Source organism: Dipteris shenzhenensis, chromosome 33 (assembly GCF_047967505.1).
Source record: "Dipteris shenzhenensis isolate YYH24624 ecotype China chromosome 33, Dip_SZ_1.0, whole genome shotgun sequence".
In the NCBI taxonomy this organism is placed as follows: domain Eukaryota; kingdom Viridiplantae; phylum Streptophyta; class Polypodiopsida; order Gleicheniales; family Dipteridaceae; genus Dipteris; species Dipteris shenzhenensis.
The window spans coordinates 9,082,527-9,102,858 of NC_141628.1; the positions used below are offsets into that span (position 1 = coordinate 9,082,527).

General features: G+C 41.3%; 1 protein-coding gene across 1 annotated transcript; it reads left to right on the forward strand.

Annotated features, from left to right (window-relative positions):
- Window positions 1-17,462: 17,462 nt before the first annotated feature.
- LOC147879639 (disease resistance response protein 206-like) lies at window positions 17,463-18,053 on the forward strand. The gene has a single exon (XM_087371416.1). It carries the CDS (start codon window positions 17,463-17,465, stop codon window positions 18,051-18,053), a length of 591 nt encoding a protein of 196 aa, XP_087227542.1.
- Window positions 18,054-20,332: the final 2,279 nt, after the last annotated feature.

Genomic DNA, 20,332 nt, shown 5'->3' on the forward strand with positions numbered 1-20,332 from the left:
TGTAGAGGCTCAAGTCTTGCCCTAGGAGCAGGATCCATTGGTTTTCCTGTGCTGATGTTGGGGCTATGAAGCCTACTTCCCCAAACATTGGGATTGTGACTATGGGAGTAAACTGTTAGACTCCCTGAGGGAGTGGGTTACCAGGCATCTGCATGGATGCTCCTTGCATTGGTTTGTAGGGTGAAACTTGGATGTGCACATAGCTAGTGGCTGGTGGCATAACAGTGAAGTTGGGGGCACTTGGAGGGTCAGAGGCTCATGAGGGGTTCCCTCTTGGAAGTCCTATGAGTCTCCAAGCCCGGGGTTTTCTCTAGAAAAGTCCCTCATCCATGGGTCTTCATATTCCATGCGGTCCTGAGTCCACAAAAATGGCCTCAATCCCTTCGTGCGGTGCAAGGAGTGGTTGTTGTTGGCCTCCCTTTTCCATGGCATACTGGCAAAAGGGTTCTCCACTTCTACTGAATCCATTTGGCCTAATTGTCTGAACATGTTGGATGTAGTCCCCCTTAGTCTAGAGGCTATGGAAGGAGCTAGACAATGAGGTAGAGCTATAGCCCCCCTTAGTCTAGAGGCAATGGAAGGAGCTAGAGAACGAGGTAGAGCTATGCTTGTGTATGGGGATTCAGAGGCTCTTGAGGGCTGCATGTAGTTTGAAATGCTATCCTCAGAGCTCCTTGGAGAAAATTCTCCCAAACCTCAAGTGCATGTATGAGATCCCTACGAAGGCACACCTTGCCTCAAATTCAGTTCTATATTTCTCATCAGAGAATTGGTTCCCAAAGTTATCCGTCCGATTAGAGGGTTAGCTATATGCCACCAGGTTGGAGGGTTAGCCTTAAGGTTCCAATCGATGGGATAGTAGATGAGATGTGTTGGTGGGTTGGGTTGGGTTGGTATGCCACTGGGACATTAAAGCACTAGGAGGTGGGATATCTCAAGTTGGCGGGATGGAAGGATGACACCGGTTGAAGGGTTAACTTTTGACAGGATAGTTTGCCTGGAGGGATACCGGTACGGCATGGTTAGAGGTATCGTGGTTATGGCACCGAGTCAATGCCTATCAGTCCGGTGGGATAGTAACCCTTGACAAATCATAATTAGGGTGGTGGGTTAGGTGACTGACATGTGTCAGCCAATGGGATAGAGACTATGGTGATGAGTTTGCGGGATACCGAGCTATGACGATGGCTGGGTGGGATAGGAAATGTCTTGGAACATGTAGTGTTATAGACTCTCTTTTGATGATTCCTAGTGATTCTTCAAGTTCTGTTCCAGGTTGTGTGCATAGGGGGGTTTTGAAGGACCTAAACTACCTACCAAAAACAAAACAAATCACAAAATAATAACTTTTGGTACACAAACGAGTAATTCCTACAAGTTGATCCATCAAGCACCCAAAACCACTTCAAAATTCTACTCCAATCTTCTTTTTCAAGTGCTTTTAGTTGGATTTGACACTATAACTAGCTTAGCAATCATTCTAGTACCTTCTTATATAAACAAACATAAAAAAACAATAAAAAAGAAGCTCAAATGCATGAAAATGGCTTTATGCACAAAAAGTTGAACAATAAGAATTTTTTCTCTAAAATCACTCTTTCTCCACTCTTTTCCACTTCACATCCACTCCTAACCTCTACTAGCAAAGCCTAAGGCCATGTGCAATGGGTTGTTTATGGGAGGAAGCTTAAAAAAATGCAAAAGCATACCTTGTATCTCCCCAAAAACGGTGCCAACGATCTGTTCTCTGGCGGAGACACACATGTCATGGGGATGCTAGAAGTGTGCTGATAGAGCTCCTAACTCCTATGCTACTCCTTGTGGGAGCCTTGCATAGTGAAGCCTTCACTTGTGTCACTCAAGTGCCTACTAGATCATTGCAAAATGGGGTTTCCACGAAGAAGAGGGGGGTGAGAAGAGAGAGAGGAGGGGGAGGGGAGAAGGGAAGAGGGTGAAGGGGAATCATGGCAAACCCCAAAAGAAAACAAGGAGAACAAGCAAACCTCAATCTCAACACAAGTAGGAAGAGATCTTGTAGTTCTCAAAGGTTGCATACAACAATAAAGACAAAGTCAACCACTTGGTCGTTTATACATGTCACCATTTAAGAAAGGTCCAACCCTATTCCTTGTACCAATCTCTCTCTCTCTCTCTCTCTCTCTCTTGTTACAACCCCTTGGGCCCATATGGCATCAAGGCATATGCTAATTCTTACAACCTTCCTTTTGTCTTCAAATGGCGCTTGGGTTATCCATATACGAGATCCAAATGGCTCATGTTATCCTTGCCAATTTGGGCGATCCCGATGACTACCTCGATCTTGAGTCATTTGTGGGTCAAAACCCATAGGGTTTGGATGGGCCAGATCCGTCAACATGCTCAATGGTTGTTAACACAGAGCTATCTACATCAATTCAACAAATGTTAAATGGATCTCCATATTCTTGAATATTTCCCATACTCGGGATAGCTCTACACTAGAATCTGATGAGGTGCTTAGTTCCTGTGTACTTTCCTCAGACTTTGAAGATTCCCTTGTCTCTATGATAGGTAGCAGACTCTGCTTGACTGACATCTCTACTGCTGGTGCCTTGCCCTTCAAATCCCTAGTAATCATAGTAGCAAATTCCTTTTGTGATTTCCAATTAATATCTTTGTTTGAGGGATCCTCATCTGCAAAGGTTGCAACTAAACTTTTGACTTGGTAAAAACTTGGGCATCACAAGCATTTGGTAGCTCATCTACAACTACTCGACACTCTCGATCCACTTCTTTCCTTTCCATATTAGTTTTGAGGAACTTCAAATGGTCTCGTTAGAACAAAAATGGTTTTCTCCATAGCAAAAACATTTGAGCTTAGACGGATCTATCTTCTCCTTACCATTCTTACTCTTATCTTTCTACTCGGGTCATGGTGGTTTGCTACTCCAAGGCCAAGTATCACTAGTCACGTGACTCACTGATACTTGGTGACTTTCTCCATTGAATAAGTAGTCTAAAGTGTCCAAAATTGGTACAAGTATTGTAGTATTTTGTTTTACATTCTTCCTGTAAGAGTCCATTCCTAGAACACTTATTACACCATTTTTCCTTACTGCCTGGTTTTCCTCGAATGCTTAATTAATTCCTTCAAGGCCTTCTTCAGCTCGGTCTTGAGCTTATCTTTCTTTGTCAGCATTTCTTCAATATCATTGTCGGCATCTTTCTTCTTTGTCTTTCTTTTCAAGCCTTCACTTTTCTCAAAGTGACAGCTCGGCCTAGCAACTCTTCATAGGCCTTATCGGATTGACTATTTCTAGCTTAGGCAAGTCCACTTGGGTGCATCTTGTAATCAACCAGACTCACATAGACTTGTCATTTTGCATAGTGTCAAATGATTGATAAGAGCTCGCATCCTAAGTACCAAGTCTTGGATGGACTCTCCTTTGTTCTTCAGTCTCAGCTTGCTTCACTTTGTGTGAATATCTTCTTCATTGATTTCCTATTTGAACCTTTGTAGAAATGCTATTGATATAGCATACCAATCAAGAAAGTATCCAATTGGAAACTTTGAACAACCTTTGTGCATTTTTAACTAAGGTACACAGGAAGTAGTCATGTATTATTCATCTATTGTGGCACCATTGACATGGCAAACTCCTAAGAAACTTTGAAGATGACTATATGGGTCTTCATCATCATTGCACATTTTTGCTTCATATCAAGTAGCATTCACGTGCGAATATGTGCATTCTTGCTCATGGTCGCACATACAACATCCGATGCACGTGATAATTTAGAAAGAAATTTAAACCAAAATTTTTAAGACCCTTCAAAGTTTGGAGCGGATCCAACGGTGGGATATATGGATGCAGATGTCCATTGTGCATTTTTCCTTCACATACATAGCATCCACATGTAAATATGGGCATTCTTATTCCCCGGTGTCACATCCGACATCCAATGCACCTTACACTTTGCAAGGACATTAAAAAAACTTATTTTAAAACCCTTGCAAAGTTTGGTGCTGACCTAACGTTGTGGTATATGGATGTCAGTGTCCGTTGCGCTTCCGTTGCGCTTGTTTCCTTCATATACATAGCATCCACACGTGAATATGAGCATTCTTTTTCCCTGGTGGCACATCCGGCATCCAATGCACCTTAAACTTTGTAAGGAAATTAAAAAAAAGAAGTAAAGACCCTTGCAAAGTTTGGAGCTGATCTGACAGGTCCTTGAAAATTTGAAATTTTACGTTGATGATGGAACTGGACTTGGACTTTTTTGCTCATTCCATAGGTGCTTCCACTCTATTTGCTTCAAACCCAGAGTGAGTAGGTCATCCACTCAAAAGGTTAGGATCACCAAGTCTCCAATTGTTGTCATACCTGCCTTCATGAGTATGAGGTCACTATTGACCAACACACAACTTGTCCATTAGAATATTTTTAGGCCTTAGAGGTGCAGGTTCATGTACATCAGTAGGCTGGTAGGATCTCTGTCCATGGCAATAGGAACTCAAGAAAATTTCCTTAGCTATTTCACATTCATCTCTTCAAGTACTCAGTGGCATCTTTCTCCATCAAAGGCACGCTGTTCTTCTTGCGCTGTTCTTCTTGCCTATTGATTCTTTGGCCATGTGCAGTGGTTGATCTTTTTTTTTCCTACCTTTCTCAATGAGATTCTTCTAGAATACAAGTTGAGTATCAAAGAAGTATTTCTTTTTGTTGATTAGGATGGTCCCCATGCACATTTGGATGTTCTAAAAAGGAAATGTCCAATCATTCAAAATCCAAACTTTATGTAGAAGAATATTTGGATTCCACTTGCCCTAATGGGCCTTCATATGCCAATCTTCTGGAATGCCTCAGCCTAATACCAGTGTTTCATCCTTCTAACTTTGCATAGTAATCAACTTTCACCCCTAAGGTAGAGTGGCCGAGTCTCTCTCCTTGCACTCGATGCTCTTGTTGGGTAGTTTATGCTTCTTTCAATCTCCTTTGGGCATTAAACCCTTAACCTAGGCGCCAACACTTTTCAATCAAAATTTTCTTATCACTCTAATATTTCAAAAAATAACATACTAGAGAAAAACATCAGTACTAAAATGTAAAGCCACAGTAAAATAAAAGTTGTGTCAAAGTTAAAAGTTGTACTGACTAGATTATTTTTTAAAAATATGTAAAAACATATTATTTTGAAATCTAAATATCTATGAATGTATTCTATTATGAAAGATCATGCATAATATAACCTATTATTATAGAGTTTTTTTTATTTTATGAAAAGTATTAAATTTTTATATTCTATTGAAAATTGTTTGAAAATATTAATAGAAATATGCCCTTGTTATAGGGAGTCTTTGGAGTTGGTATGGAACAATCCTCACTTTATATGCAATAGTGTTCCCTACTTATGGCTCTTTTTCAAGTGCATTTTAGGTTGCCTTTTTGCCTTATAGAGTGCCTAATTATTGCCTTTTTTGTTGTCCCATGTAGTAACCATTTATTGCTATCTTTCCCAATAGGTTATGTTGACGTACTGCACTATTAGTTCGCCAAGTGGGTCAAGGTAGGTCTAACTTTGATTGACCCTCAGGTTTGAAAATTGGCCCACATAAATAGTGTCTGATGAGTCCTCCGACTCAGGATCTGGATGGGACAATGGTACATGATAAAATATTCCTAAGAAGAACTAAGGTGGTACATTAGTGCACATGTGATGAGCTAATGTGTCAATTGCAATGAGTGCATGCATATTCCCTCCTAGTTAGCATGATGGTAGGTGAATGGTTCCAAATCATACCACTAATATTTGGGGATAATCCTAGAATAATTACTCATTGAGCCGACTACTTCATGCATTGCTCGTCTCTAAACTTGGTATAGAGTTTTCGTATCCTAGTGATTGAAATTGTGTTTCCAATCATGGAGGATAGTATATGCACTCTCTATCACTTTTGCTTTGGTGATATTCATTGGTTGTTACTCTTTTGGGACATTGCATAGAGTTGGTCCAATATAGGGCTTCAACCAAGATATGGAAAGACATTGTGCATGGTCCAGCTCATAGGAAGCTTCATTTTAAATTGAGACATTGTTGACCTTTTGAATGATTATGACTGGTTTAAATCTTCAAAAGGAAAGATTGAGGTAGCGCTTGCCAATTCTTCACTATCTGAAGATATACTCAATCTCGGACATTGCATAGAGTTGGTCCAATATAGGGCTTTAACCAAGATATGGAAAGACATTGTGCATACTCTAGCTCATTGTTGGAAGCTTCATTTTCATTAACAAATAGGTGATCTTTTGAATGGATGGGAATGGTTTAAATCTTCAAAAGGAAATCTTGGGCTAGCGCTTGCCAATTCTTGACTATCTCAAGATATACTAAATCCCCTTCTTTCTAGTTGACATCCCTTTTGGACTTCTTGCCTTGACTAGCATGTGCTTCTTATATTGTGGCAACATGCTCCTTAACAGAATCATTAATCTCTACCACGGATTCAATCTTCTCATTGGCTTCAAGAAATTAGTTTACAAGATACCTTAAAAGTAAAATAGCATTGAAGATTTAGAGCCCACAATTTAAAATATTACCACATCTGAATCATTGACGACATATCCAAGTCACATTCTACAACAATCCCAAATGACATGATCAATTCATCACATGATTACTGAGATACACATTACCCTAGAAAGCTGGTAGATGCCATTTTCACCAATCCATTAAAATTTCTATATCACATATTCATTGTAAATTCAAAACTTGCCTCTCTAACATCGTGTTCATATGGAGCTCTTCTACACTTGATTGGACAAGACTCTATCTATAAGGAATTATTATAAATGTTTCTTTCTTATGTTGGGAAGAGGTAGACATTTTTGCATGTTGCAGTTATCTTCTCACCACAAGAGAATGTTTGTTGCTTTTGCTAGAGCTAGACCCACAGCACTGTGCCATAATACTTGCCCCATGACCATGGCCATGAGAATTATCATGGCCATGTTCGCGACCATGGCCAAGGCCATGAAAAGCCCTTGCCTCCCTTTTCTTGCTTCTCAACTTGTTGATCATCTAAGGTTGGCATATTTAAAGACTTAACCTTTCCCTTTGATCCTTTTTTTACCATAATCCTCTTGGAAGGGATGGCTTTCCCATGACCTCGCCCCTTGAGGAGGCCTCCCCTTCCATAGCTTTGACAAGGTGGCTATATGCAAACATATATTAAACCATCATCCTTCCCTTGTTCATAAATTCTTTCATATTCAGCCTTTACTTCCTGAGCCTTGGTTGTACTGGGCTCCTTATGTTCCTTCATAAAATTTTGGACACAATTAAATAGATTTCAGCAAGATGTTTTTTACAAAAAGAAACTTCAGCATAAGAAAATAGTGGCAAGAAAATATAATGCATATATCATAAAAATGCATTGTTTAACTGCCATACATTGTTGTTTTTCTTCTTCAATCTTCATATTTGCATTGTTTAACTGCCATACATTGCTATTTTGCTTCTTCATTTAAGTTCAAATATGTGCAAAAATTACAATCCAAGGAGGAGTTTTGTGCTCTTCTTGCATGAGCACCTCAATTGCTACTGATACCCGTACCTTGTGTGTGTGTGTGTGTGTGTGTGTGTGTACTGTCCCACCACATTTCTTGGCAAGTCGACTTTTCTTCAATAATGCAACATCTCAATTTAGAAACTCTTCATGTGTCCTTGTGAGGTTGATAATTTCTAGAGACCTCATATTCATCTGAGGACAACCTATGATTAACTGTGCATGAAGCAATTTATTATCTAGAGGTGTACTGAGTTTCTCTATAAGAGCTCATATTTGTCGTACAAAATCCTGGATGAATTCATTCTCGTTCTACTTTAGATCACTAATCTTTGTGCAAACATCTTCTTCATAAAACTCTTATCTGAACTACTTGAGGAAAGATTTGGACATCTACTCCCAATCCTTGAAATAGTCGATTGGAAATTGGTTGAACCAACTATCGTGCTATCTTAGTCAAAGTACAAGGAAATTTATTCATGTACTCTTTCTTGGTCACAGTACCATTTATATCATAGACTCGTAGCAAACTCTACAAATGGTTTTATAGATCCTCATCCCTGATTCTTTTGAAATCCTGAAACTTGATGTTTATAGGTGTGTCCACCTTAGCTTTGACAATTACTAACTGGGGACCTTGGTTGTTCCTTGTCAGGCTCACAATTGTCCTTGTGATGTATGTCGTTATGGCAATAGTCATTAGTGTGGACATGCTCATGATGATGTCTTTTGATAGGTGGTGGTCAAGCTAGTACTCATCATTCAAAAAATGGTACCCTATGTGCCTTTGAACTTGGTCTCTAATATTGAGAATGGCCACATCTTGGTGTCAGTGGTGCAAGGTTCATTATTCTATTTCTTGGTAGTTGATTTAGTAGGACTAGGTGTCCTCTAACTCAATGCTGCTCTATGTCACGAGCCTTTGCTAACTCAGCTGTGATAATGACTCCATTCTTAATCTCAAACTTGACCAAAATCTATGGCTCCATTCTTGACCTGCACCTCTGACTTGCGGGCATATATTTTTTATTGTCCCTAGTTTGAGACATCTCTTACCTCTACACCAAATTCTTATCTTTAACTTGGGGATCCATGCTCATAGATCAATCCATGTGCATATTCATTGGAGCCTGAGCATGTCCTACCAAAAATTGAAAGATGCTTATCTACCAGGACCTCAGATTGTCTCAGATGCAACTTCAAAACTAGTTCACTCTTGGTATCAACATGATGGCTACAAGCCATCTCTCTCCACATGATGCACCACCATTTCTTTGCTCTTTCGAAATTAGAAGAGCAATCAACTCCCCAAAATCAAGAAAATTCTCACGGATGGCAATGGATGTCCGGAATTGTGCATAATCCTTTCCTAGACCATTCAAGGTCACAGAAACTAAATCATCATCTTCCACTGGCGACCCAATAGAAGCAAGTCCATCTGCAATCTTCTTCACCTTCATGTGGTAGTCATTGATGGTCATATTTTCTCTCTGCACATTATGCAACTCTTGCTTGAGTTGCATTTTCCTGGCTTGCATATTTGTGCTATACATTTTTGTCAAAGTATCTCACGCCTCCTTCGGTGTGCTTACATCCTGAATATGCACAATCATAGAATCTGAAATACTGATAGATAGCCAGTACATAACTTTTCTGGCACTCTCATGCCAGCCTTTAAATGCTTGCAACTCTTGTTGATTGGGAACATTAGGAATAACTGGTTCTTGTTCAGCTCCAGTAATGAACTCCCAATAGCCTTTTGCCTTAAGGAAAATTGTCATTCTAAACTTCCATGCTTGGAAGTTTTTCTTGTCAAGCTTTTCAATGACTATCTGTGAAAGAGCATCAGACGCCATTACACAACACTACAAAAATATTATGTCACTGCAAAAAACACAACTTCTACCTCACAAGGGCAAATCTGCAAAATTGACGAAAGTGGTATTTGACCACACAGTCACTTCCTAGTGACGATTTTGCATCAACAGGCAATAAGAAGGATTCTGTCACTCCCCTCTCACCACACTGCGAAGGACGTCCCAATCTGAGATAGTGCACTCTTGCACTTTTCGGCTCTGCTACCTGCAGAGATTTGCTCCGAAACTCGAAAAAGGAAAGCAACACTTGTGGGGGTTAAAGGTCATTGTGCCTTTACCCCGGTTATGTACAATACTCAAACACATATATAAATGAATGAAAAAGAAGATTAGGGTGGTTCTGCACCCACCAAAACTTGTGTGGCTCTCTGTCTCTCTCTCTCTCCTTCTTCCATTCTTGCTTCCGTTGAGAGCACTCTCAACTGGTATCAGAGCCCGGGTGATCTAGCTGAGCGTGCGTGAATGCTTGAAGCTCAGCAGCTCTGTGGGAGGAAGGAGAAGCTTTGTGGGAAGCTTTGTGGGTGACTTTACTTGCATCTGAGTGTGCAGAGACCTTGGAGGAACCTTTGGAAAAGTCACTTTGGCTTTACGAAGTGGTTTTGAGAGCCTGTTAAGTGGTTTGAAAGAAAAAGTCGTTTTTTGAGCTTTTCCCTGTTCCGTTCGATGACTGAGACTCCATATTGACTTGTAGAGGCAACTATTGCTTGCTTTTGGTGTCCACATTACTTCAGGAGCTTGGAAACACCTTCTTGGATCTGGGATCATTTCATTCTTGAATCTGGGATCATTTCATTGGATTTCTGACTCACTGTGTCAGTTTCTGCGTTTTTTGCCCGGGTGTTGGAACTCAAGTTTGGAGCAACCATTTGCAGATCTGTCAGTTTCGGTGGACTCAGGAGGTCCTAAAACTTCTATGTTGCTCATCATTCGCACTCCGGTGGAGTTTACAAACAGCTCTGTTTCAAAAAACGTTTTTCAGTCCGTGTGTTGGACCCAGTGATTGAGACCACGGTTTCCAAAACCGTCTGTCCCATTGCGTTTCGGACGCCCAAAAACCCCTACATGTCAGTTCTTGCGTAATTCGATGGAGGATTTTCATAGTTATAGATCTCTGTGTATTTGATTTCGTCTCTCTGTTATGCATTTTTCATTCTAAGGTTTTGAAACCTTAGATTTATGCCACATGGCAGTGGATAAGTATTGACTCCCATTTCTCACTAATCGGTTGGGATTTTGGAGTTCTGGCAGAAGAGAGCTATTTGCAAATTTTCTTGCTGATTCCAATTATGCAATGGCGCCCATGTTTTGAGGCATCCCAGGTTCTATTTTCAGTAGCGGTCATTAGCGTGGGACTATGATTTCTTGAGCATACCTTATGCAGATCACTCTGGTTGCAGTTTGAGCAGTGTGCGCTCATTCGTGGTATGAATTGGGCTGCAGTGGATGATCTATAGGCCATTTGGATGCATTGTGGTCCTTGTTGGATGCGCTGATAGGCCCAAATTGCCTTGTGGGATACTATTTTTTATGGACGCTTTGCACATGGATGCTATTTTATGCTGAGGGACAGCTTTGAAACATTGCAGGTGATGCACTGATAGTGCTATGCTCTCTTGGATGAGACATTATTGATGCATATGCCAGTGGACGGTGTTCATGCTTGAGTCATTTGGCACTTATTGGCATTTTCTTTTGGGCCAGATTTGCTCATATGGATGCATAGTATATGCACATGAGTCAGATGCATCTTTTGATGCTTTGAGCTTTGAGTTTTGGTGATATTTCACTCTATTGTGGCATACACATTTGGGTGCACCTGGTATTTGGTGTGATTCTCTCTTGCAGGCACTAGCATTTGGGATTTTGTTTCATTTGCATCATGGCATCCTCTTCCATGTCTGAAAAGGAGTTTTTCAACATTAAAAAGTTTGATGGGACAAACTTTTCTTTATGGAAAGAGCAAATAAGGGATGTGCTTATTCAAAAGAAGCAGATTGAACCCTTGGCAGGGATTGAAGCTAAGCCTGCAAATATGTCTGAGGATGATTGGAATGAGTTGGATGCATTAGCAAAGTCTACTATTAGACTTCATCTTGCAGAGTCAGTTTATTTCACAGTAGTAAATGAGCAGACTACAGAAGATTTGTGGAAGAAACTGTGTGCCACTTATGAGAAGGAAACTGCCTCCAATAAAGTTTACCTCATGAAGAGGTTGTTTGAGCTGCAGATGAAGGAAGGGGTCTCCATTGCTTCTCACTTGAATGAATTCAATATTATTTTCAGCCAGCTTCAGGCTCAGAAGATGAATTTTGATGCGGAGACTAAGGCAATATTTCTCTTATGTTCATTGCCATCCTCATGGGATACCTTCCGTACAGCTGTCAGTAACTCTGCATCTGGTGGAGTACTGAAATTTGATGATGTTGTGGGTAGCTTGTTGGCCGAGGAGATTAGACGGAAGTCTATGGACGGCAACAAGCAAGATGCAGCCTTAAATGTGCAAAGGGGCAGATCACAGTTCAGGGGGAAGTCCCAAGAAAGAGGAAAGTCTCGTAGCAAATCCAAGGCACGGAACAGTGATTGTTACCACTGTGGCAAGAAGGGCCATATGAAAAAGGATTGCTACAAGCTAAAAAGAGAGCAAAAGGATAAGAAAAAGAATGCAAATTGGGGTGCAAATCAAAAGGAAGAGAGTCCAAGGGAGGACAAAGGAAAAGTGAAGATCGAGGAGATCAATGCAGTCACACATGATAGTGACAATGACGTTCTCTTCATGTCTAGTTTATCTACAGAGTTGCTTACCACTTCAGATGATGCATATTCCCAGGATTGGATTTTGGATTCTGGTGCTTCATTCCATGTTACTCCCCATAGGGAATGGTTCTCCACTTATGACAGTGGAAAGACAGGTTGTGTGCATCTTGGAAATGACTATGCATGTGACATAGTGGGAGCAGGTGACATAAAGTTTTCTTTTGCAAATGGGTCTGCATTTGTTTTGAAACATGTGAGACATGTGCCTAAGCTAACCAAGAGTCTTATTTCAGTGGGTCAGCTAGATGATGCTGGTTTTCACACCACTTTTGGCTTTCAGAGTTGGAAAATTTAGAAGGGCTCTATGCTTTTGGCCAGGGGTGCCAAGTGTGGGACTTTGTATCCCTTACATGTATCAGGGGTATTTGATCATGTTGTTGCAATAACCGAGCAGCCAAGCACTTCTTTGTGGCATTGCAGGTTGGGGCACATGAGCCAGAATGGAATGAAACTCTTATGCCGTTTGGGTTATGTACCGCATTTGAGTTTCTCTGATTTTGAATTTTGTGAGCACTGTCTCTCTCTCTCTCCTTCTTCCGTTCTTGCTTCCGTTGAGAGCACTCTCAACTGGTATCAGTAGCTGAGCGTGCGTGAATGCTTGAAGCTCAGCAGCTCTTTCTGGTGGTTTTTGGGCTGAGGCAATGAAGACTGCAGTGCATGTGATCAATAGATCACCTAGTAAGAGTTTGGATGGTGGTATTCTTGAAGAGGCATGGAGTGGCAAGAAGCCCTCTTACTCTCATTTGCGTATATTTGGGTGTGAGGCATATGCACATGTGCCAAAAGAGCTTCGAAAGAAGCTAGATCCTAAGTCTACGAAATGCATCTTTCTGGGTTATGGTGAAAGTGGAGAGATGGGCTATCGTCTCTGGAATCCAGAAGCAAAGAAGATCATATGCAGCCATGATGTGGTCTTCAATGAGAAGAAGATGCATAAAGCACCCATGAGGGATGTGGAAATGCGGAGAATCACTTTCCAGGATGTGAATCCACCTGCATATGTTGATAGACAGCAAGCTGTCCATGCACCAAATGTGCAAGAAATGGTTCCACCAAGTACTCCCACAGGTATACAATCAAGGGTAGATGATGGATCATCTATTGGTGGAAATGATGAGCCAAATGTGGCTGATATGCAGGTGGGACAGCAAGCTGAAATGCCCTTGAGAAGATCATCTAGAGTGTCTAGACCACCTGATAAGTTTGTTCCAGGGGTGGACTATGTGATGCTTACTGATTGCGGGGAGCCTTCTTGCTACAGAGAGGCTATGATGCGTGAGGATCAACGCAAGTGGGAGTATGCTATGCAATCAGAGATGAGTTCACTTATGCAGAATAAGACTTGGGACTTGGTTTCTTTGCCACATGGAAAGAAAGCATTGCCATGTAAATGGGTCTACAAAATGAAGGTCACAGGTGATGATGTGCCTAGGTACAAGGCCCGTTTGGTCGCTAAAGGGTTCAAGCAAGAGAAGGGTGTGGACTTTGATGAGATATTATCTCCAGTTGTGAAGATGACCACACTTAGATGCATGCTTGGACTAGTGGCATCAGAGGATATGGAGCTTATGCAGATGGATGTCAAGACAACTTTCTTGCATGGGGATTTGCATGAGGAAATTTACATGGTGCAGCCAGAAGGCTTTGAAGAAAAGGGCAAAGAGCATTTAGTTTGCAAGCTGAAGAAGAGTCTCTATGGTCTTAAGCAAGCACCTAGAGAATGGTATCAGATGTTTGATGCTTTCATTCGGTCCCAGGGTTTTAGAAGGAGTGAAATTGATCACTGCCTCTACACTAAAAGGGCTAAGGATAGTAGCCTAATAATCCTGGCACTATATGTGGATGATATGCTATTGGCTAGCAAGAATACTTATGAGCTAGATGCATTAAAGGCCAAGTTGCATGAGGCCTTTGATATGAAGGATTTGGGATTTGCAGGTCATATTCTTGGTATGTGCATCACGCGTGATCGGAGTAGGAAACTCCTTTGGCTTTCACAACAAGAGTATGTTACAAAAGTATTGCAGCGTTTCAATATGGAGGGGGGGAAGGCAGTGAGTACTCCATTGCCTCGATATGTGAAACTGAGTCATACAGATAGTCCCAAATCAGATGAAGAGAGGGCCATGATGGCCAAGGTTCCTTATGCATCAGTGGTTGGGAGTCTTATGTATGCTATGATAGCTACTAGACCAGACATTGCATTTGCAGTGGGAGTTGTTAGCCGGTATATGGCTAATCCAGGAAAGAGGCATTGGGAGGCAGTTAAGTGCATCATGAGGTACATGAAGGGTACCAAGGAGATGTGCATCTGCTTTGGTAAAGGAGACATGCGTGTACTTGGGTACACAGATTCAAACTATGCAGGGCATGTGGATAGTAGGAGATCCACTTCTGGTTATGTGTTCACCTTTGCAGGTGGTGCAGTGTCGTGGATGTCTCGTGCATAGAAGTGCGTTGCTTTGTCTACCACAGAGGCTGAGTATGTTGCAGCCACAGAGGGTTGCAAGGAGGCTATATGGCTTGATCGGCTAGTGGGAGATTTGGGGATTCATACAGGTGTACCGACATTGCATAGTGATTCCATGAGTGCTATTCAGCTAGCACAAAATCTGGTGTTTCATGCAAAGACCAAACACATTGAGGTCAGGTACCATTTCATCAGGGAGGCACTTGAGGACAAGCGCATAGAGCTTGTCAAGGTTCATACAGATGATAACCCTGCAGATATGCTGACAAAGAGTCTACCTAGTCAGCAGTTTGAGTATTGTCGTGTATTGATGGGCATTGGATAGTATGCTCACTGGTTGTTCTCCCTTAAAGGCAAATTGTCCTTTAAGTGGGAGGTTGTGGGGGTTAAAGGTCATTGTGCCTTTACCCCGGTTATGTACAATACTCAAACACATATATAAATGAATGAAAAAGAAGATTAGGGTGGTTCTGCACCCACCAAAACTTGTGTGGCTCTCTGCCTCTCTCTCTCTCCTTCTTCCGTTCTTGCTTCCGTTGAGAGCACTCTCAACACTGATCCTGTTACCAAGACACCGCGAACTTGGTTTGCTTTCTTGAGGCTTTCTTGAGCTCCTTACCACGAACCGAGCTCTGATACCATGTGAAGAGAGTGGGAGAGAAGTAAGGAGTCTCACTTGCGGCTTTCTTACATACACAATGGGGGAATATACACAAAGGTGGAGGCTGAAAACAGTTTTCCTCTTCTTAGTTGTGAAAGCCAAAAGAACTCTCTAAGTACAAAAGAATAGGTGAACCCTATATGTGGGTCTCAAACCAAACTCAGCTAACTAAGGTGGCATACTAACCGAGCCACTAATTAGAGTACATAAAGATAGCTGTCATCGAGCTATTATTCATGGTGGGCGATGTACCAACCATCTAGAGCTAATAAGTCGGTGACATAAATGCACAACGGTCACCCTGGCATATCACGAGTGGAGCTCGATATCTCAACACGGGGAGGGGGGGTTAGGAGGTAGCGGGAGGGTTAGTCGGTGAGGGGGGGGCTAGTCGGGGTTAGGGGGGTTAGTCAAGGAGGGGGGGGTTAGGGGGTAGTGGGAGGGGGGGGGTATGGGGGCTTAACAGGGCATAGGGGTAGGTGGAGTTAGGCGAGGGGTAGGGGTAGTGGGAGCAGTGTAGGGGGGGATAACCGAGGGACATAGTGGCAATGGCGGTTAGAGTCCAAAGTACAATGTTCATGGAAAGTGTTTGACTATGGCATATGCCCTTCCAAACAAAAGATAGATTAATCATAGCAAATATTCGATTAATCTTAAGATTGTTTTGAGTATTTGAACGTAATAAGTGTTCTAATAATTCCAACAAGTATCTCATTTGATTAATCTTAAAAGTATATACCTAGTGAATAAAGTTTAAACATAGTAAGGAATTATCCCATCACACTTTCATATTGAAAGTTATCTGAAATTCTCATTATCAATCTATTCATCTTCAATAAAATACTCATAATAAGAAGTATTTATGAAGCTTAGCAGATACTTGGAATTTTCACTAAACTTTGGTTTTAAAGTTTAGCCAAAGAAATACCATTACTAGTGTATTCATAATTTGTGAACTTTTTTTAGTCCATTTTTGAATTTGGACTTTACACAAGTCCAACATTTTTGAATATTGTGTTTGTATAGAAAGAATATTTCAATAGTGTGTCTTCAACATTGTGTTGCCATTGGATATTTGAATGCTAACAAAAGTTCCTTCTCTCTCTCTCTCTCTCTCTCTCTCTCTCTCCTTTTGGAAGGCCTAAAGGAGAGAGAGAGAGAGAGAGAGAGAGAGAGAGAGAGAGAGAGAGAGAGAGCCGGAGGGGGAGATTGGCTACATTTACAAATCTCAACATTTTTATGCTTTTAACCTAATTCTTTAATGGAATTCTAGTGAAGCTCTAGCAGTCCCCTTACTTCGAAAAAATATTTTTATATCAAATGCTAATTGGCTACATTTCCAAATCTTGACATTTTTATGCTTTTTAACCTAATTTTTAACCTACTTTGGAAAAATAGTGTTATACCAAATGCATCTCTCTCTCTCTCTCTCTCTCTCTCTCATGCACATGTGCACACGCACACACACATGCACACATGCACACGCACACACACACAAAGGGGAGGGGTATGCAATGCTATGGAGAATGTTTTTCAAATATGCTAAGGCTTAAGAGAGATCCAATTTGAAAATTCCCTTAAAACATTGAGAATTACAAATAAAACTTAAAATGTTATTTCGAGGATCCCAATTTCCTTGACTTAAGACCTGACTAAGGTGGGCTAACTCGTCGTAGATGGCTTAGGCTACTTGTAGTATTATAAAGAAAGGTGGAATTTGAGTCAAATTTTCCTTATTTTAGTGAGTGCAAAAGACACTCAAGGGCAAGCACTAGTGCTCACAAGGTATCTGTTGTTGTATGGGTGTAAGCACAAGGTATTTGTTGTATGGGTGTAAGCACAAACAAATATATTGGGAATGGGGGGGATCGAAGATGTAAGGTCAATGGAGATGCGAGGAGGAGGAGACAAACATATTCATATTCAAGTATGTCACCATAACGTGTTAAGTTGTCAATGGAAGTGCGAGACAAAGAGATTGATATTAAAGTATGTGTGTAGTTTTTAAATATTATGGACGACTCTCTATATGGTCTATGGGAGGAAGGAAGACGAAGCGAAAGCAAGCTTTCAATAACACAGCCCACCACCATGGAAAAGGCTACTACAGGCACAAACACCTTCTTCTTGGCCTTCTTAGCTCTCTCGCTAGCTCTCATATTGTCATCCACCACCATACCTGGAGCCTGTGAAGACCACCTCCATGGGCAATGGGGCTCTGCTCGCCGTGATTCCTTCACAGTTTACTGGCAGGACGATGTCAACTTCACCGATTTCCTTATCGTCCCTGGCGTCCCTGGTCTTGGCTCTAGCACCATCACCCCTGTCTCTGGTCAGTTTGGCGCCACGCTTTGCTTCAATGATCCTCTCACAGATGACCCTCAGCCCACCTCGAAGCAGGTCGGTTCTGCCGTCGGCCTCTTTACCATCGCTGGCTTCGATGGCTACGCAGTTTTCTGTTCATTTACCTTCAACTTGAATACCACACGCTACAACGGCACACTGAGCTTCGTAGGTGTTATAATGCCAACCGTCGCAACCGGAGTACCGATTGTGGGGGGCACAGGTGATTTTTCGTTCTCTCAAGGACACGTTATCGTTTCACCCGTGAGCATAGCATCCTTCAACACGACTTATAGCGCAGATATTTATGTTTCCTGGCCTCCATACATACAGTATTGATCATCAGCTCCAAGAAGCTCGGCCCTGCCATTGTCGACTTGTAAAAATCCTTTGCTGAGATAAATTCTCCTTAAGATCTCCAGATTTCTCGCTGGGAAGATGAAATGCATCCATCCAATTTTTATGCATGGCCGGTCTACGACACCTTGGAGACCCGTTTTGCTGGGTCTCAAGTTGGAAGCTTAAAATGTCTTTAATTAATTTCATGAAATAAAATTTCAAGTGTCAAGACCAGGTCCACCGAAGGCACCACTTGGCTTGGCTCATGATAAGTTCACTCAACGATTCAGGTAGATGAGTGGCCCTGTGATGTTGACCAAGAGGAAGAGCATTTGCACAAAAAATCCCTCCTCCTCCCTCGATCTCTTCCCCCCTCCCCAATGCGCTCTCTCTCTCTCCCTTAAGAAATAGAATAGAAAAAATATAGATGGTCACCAAATCATTTGAGGTATTCTCGAGCCCTCGAAAAGGGATCTCCTTCAAGCCTGCACTTGACAAACATATATGTCCTTGACGGGATTGCCAAATGTCTATATTTCAAAACTTGGTCTTGTAGAGGTTTTGTCACTTTTATTGATGATTTTTCTGGATTCAAAGCCACTTTACCTGGTTGCCATCTTTCAGCACTTATGTTGTTAACTTGCAAGCAATCGACAAAAGCTTTATGATTTGCTATGACACGTTCCTAGCACATCTGGGAAATTGCAAAGACATGGCATGCATCCTCCATGCTCCCACACTTTCCATACTTGTGTAGCAAAATGTTTGCAACAAATATATTTGGCTCACATCCATGATTCACTATATGGGAGTGGTTGGCTCTTCCTTTCTCTAGGCATCTTGTTTTCATTTAGCTTCTAGCCCCATCTGGCTTTTATTTGAAAGTAAGGATCCATCCCTTGTGACCATTTGGGTAGAAACTAGGGAGTAAGACTAGGCCCCCGGACATTTTATGGCTACAGCCTCATTCTGACACTTGTTGAACTATTTGTGGAGTGGCATATTAAGAGGGTCCTCTCTCTCTCTCTCTCTCTCTCTCTCATTTTTATTTGAAAGTAAGAATCTGTCCCTTGTGACTATTTGGGTAGAAACTAGGGAGCAAGACTAGGCTCCTTGACATTTTATGGCTACTACCTCATTCTTACACTTCTTGAACTATTTGTGGAGTGGCATATTAAGAGGGTCCTCATTCACTATTTTTCTTTGACCCATGTTGTGATTTGCTTTAATAAATTAATCTTTTTAGTATTTCTCTTCTTTTTTTGAACACCAAAACACTATGTACCAACAATAGTTCCTTGTGACCCACTAGTTGGCTACCTTTGTCCTTCATGCATGTCATACTATATCTTTGGACATAGCCGATCAAATCTTTCTTGCACCCCTCCTTTAGAATCGTAGTTCTTTCCTCAATCTCAATACTTAAGCCTATCTAGTGTATGACTATCCTCGTTATATGTGGCTCTCCATAGTTTACGTGCATATTTTTACTATATGACTTTTAACCTTTTTTTAACTTTCTATTGATGAATCTTTGTATAGGTCAATAAAATACATATTTTTTAAACTTAGATAACCCATTAGCCGGCTTTCTATATGCATTACTACTATAAACTAATTGAGTGGAAATTGATTGTCCTCTTTAGTAAAAGATGGGCAGTCATGGTACTCGTCTATCCACTACTATGAGTTGATTGAGTGAAATTTGGTAGTTCTCTTAACAAAACATGAGTATGCATGATATTGATGTTGGTAGGGCTCTCCTAAGGCTTGGACATACTATCTCCATCTAATGAACAAATAAGATATAGCTTTATCTCCTCCTATGAAGGTCATGTTAGCCTTATGTGTAGTTTATTAGATGTAGTAGCTAACCTGGACTCGAAATCCTCTCGAACAAAGGACACTTACTTTTAATATATCCAAGTCTAGAATGTAATCAGCTTAATAGGGATACAAATTGAATTAATGTTCTCTCAATGTGCCTAAGTGATACATAGCCTTGGATGGCTCATGGATATCAAGCAAGAAGAGATGGTATACACTCCAAGATAACTTCTGCTCAAGGTGCTATATCAAGCTTAAGAGAAAGCTATTTCTAAAATAGGGTGCAAACAAACCAATCTCTGAATCCCTCATAGAGCTTCTTGTTGAGATGGAGGATGCTAAGATGTTCTACTAGTGCATCCTTCTATTCCTTGAGGTGCCACGTGTGGGCTTGTGGATCTATCCATTACCGAAATATTGACCTTGGTTAGCACAATGACTCAGATCAGACC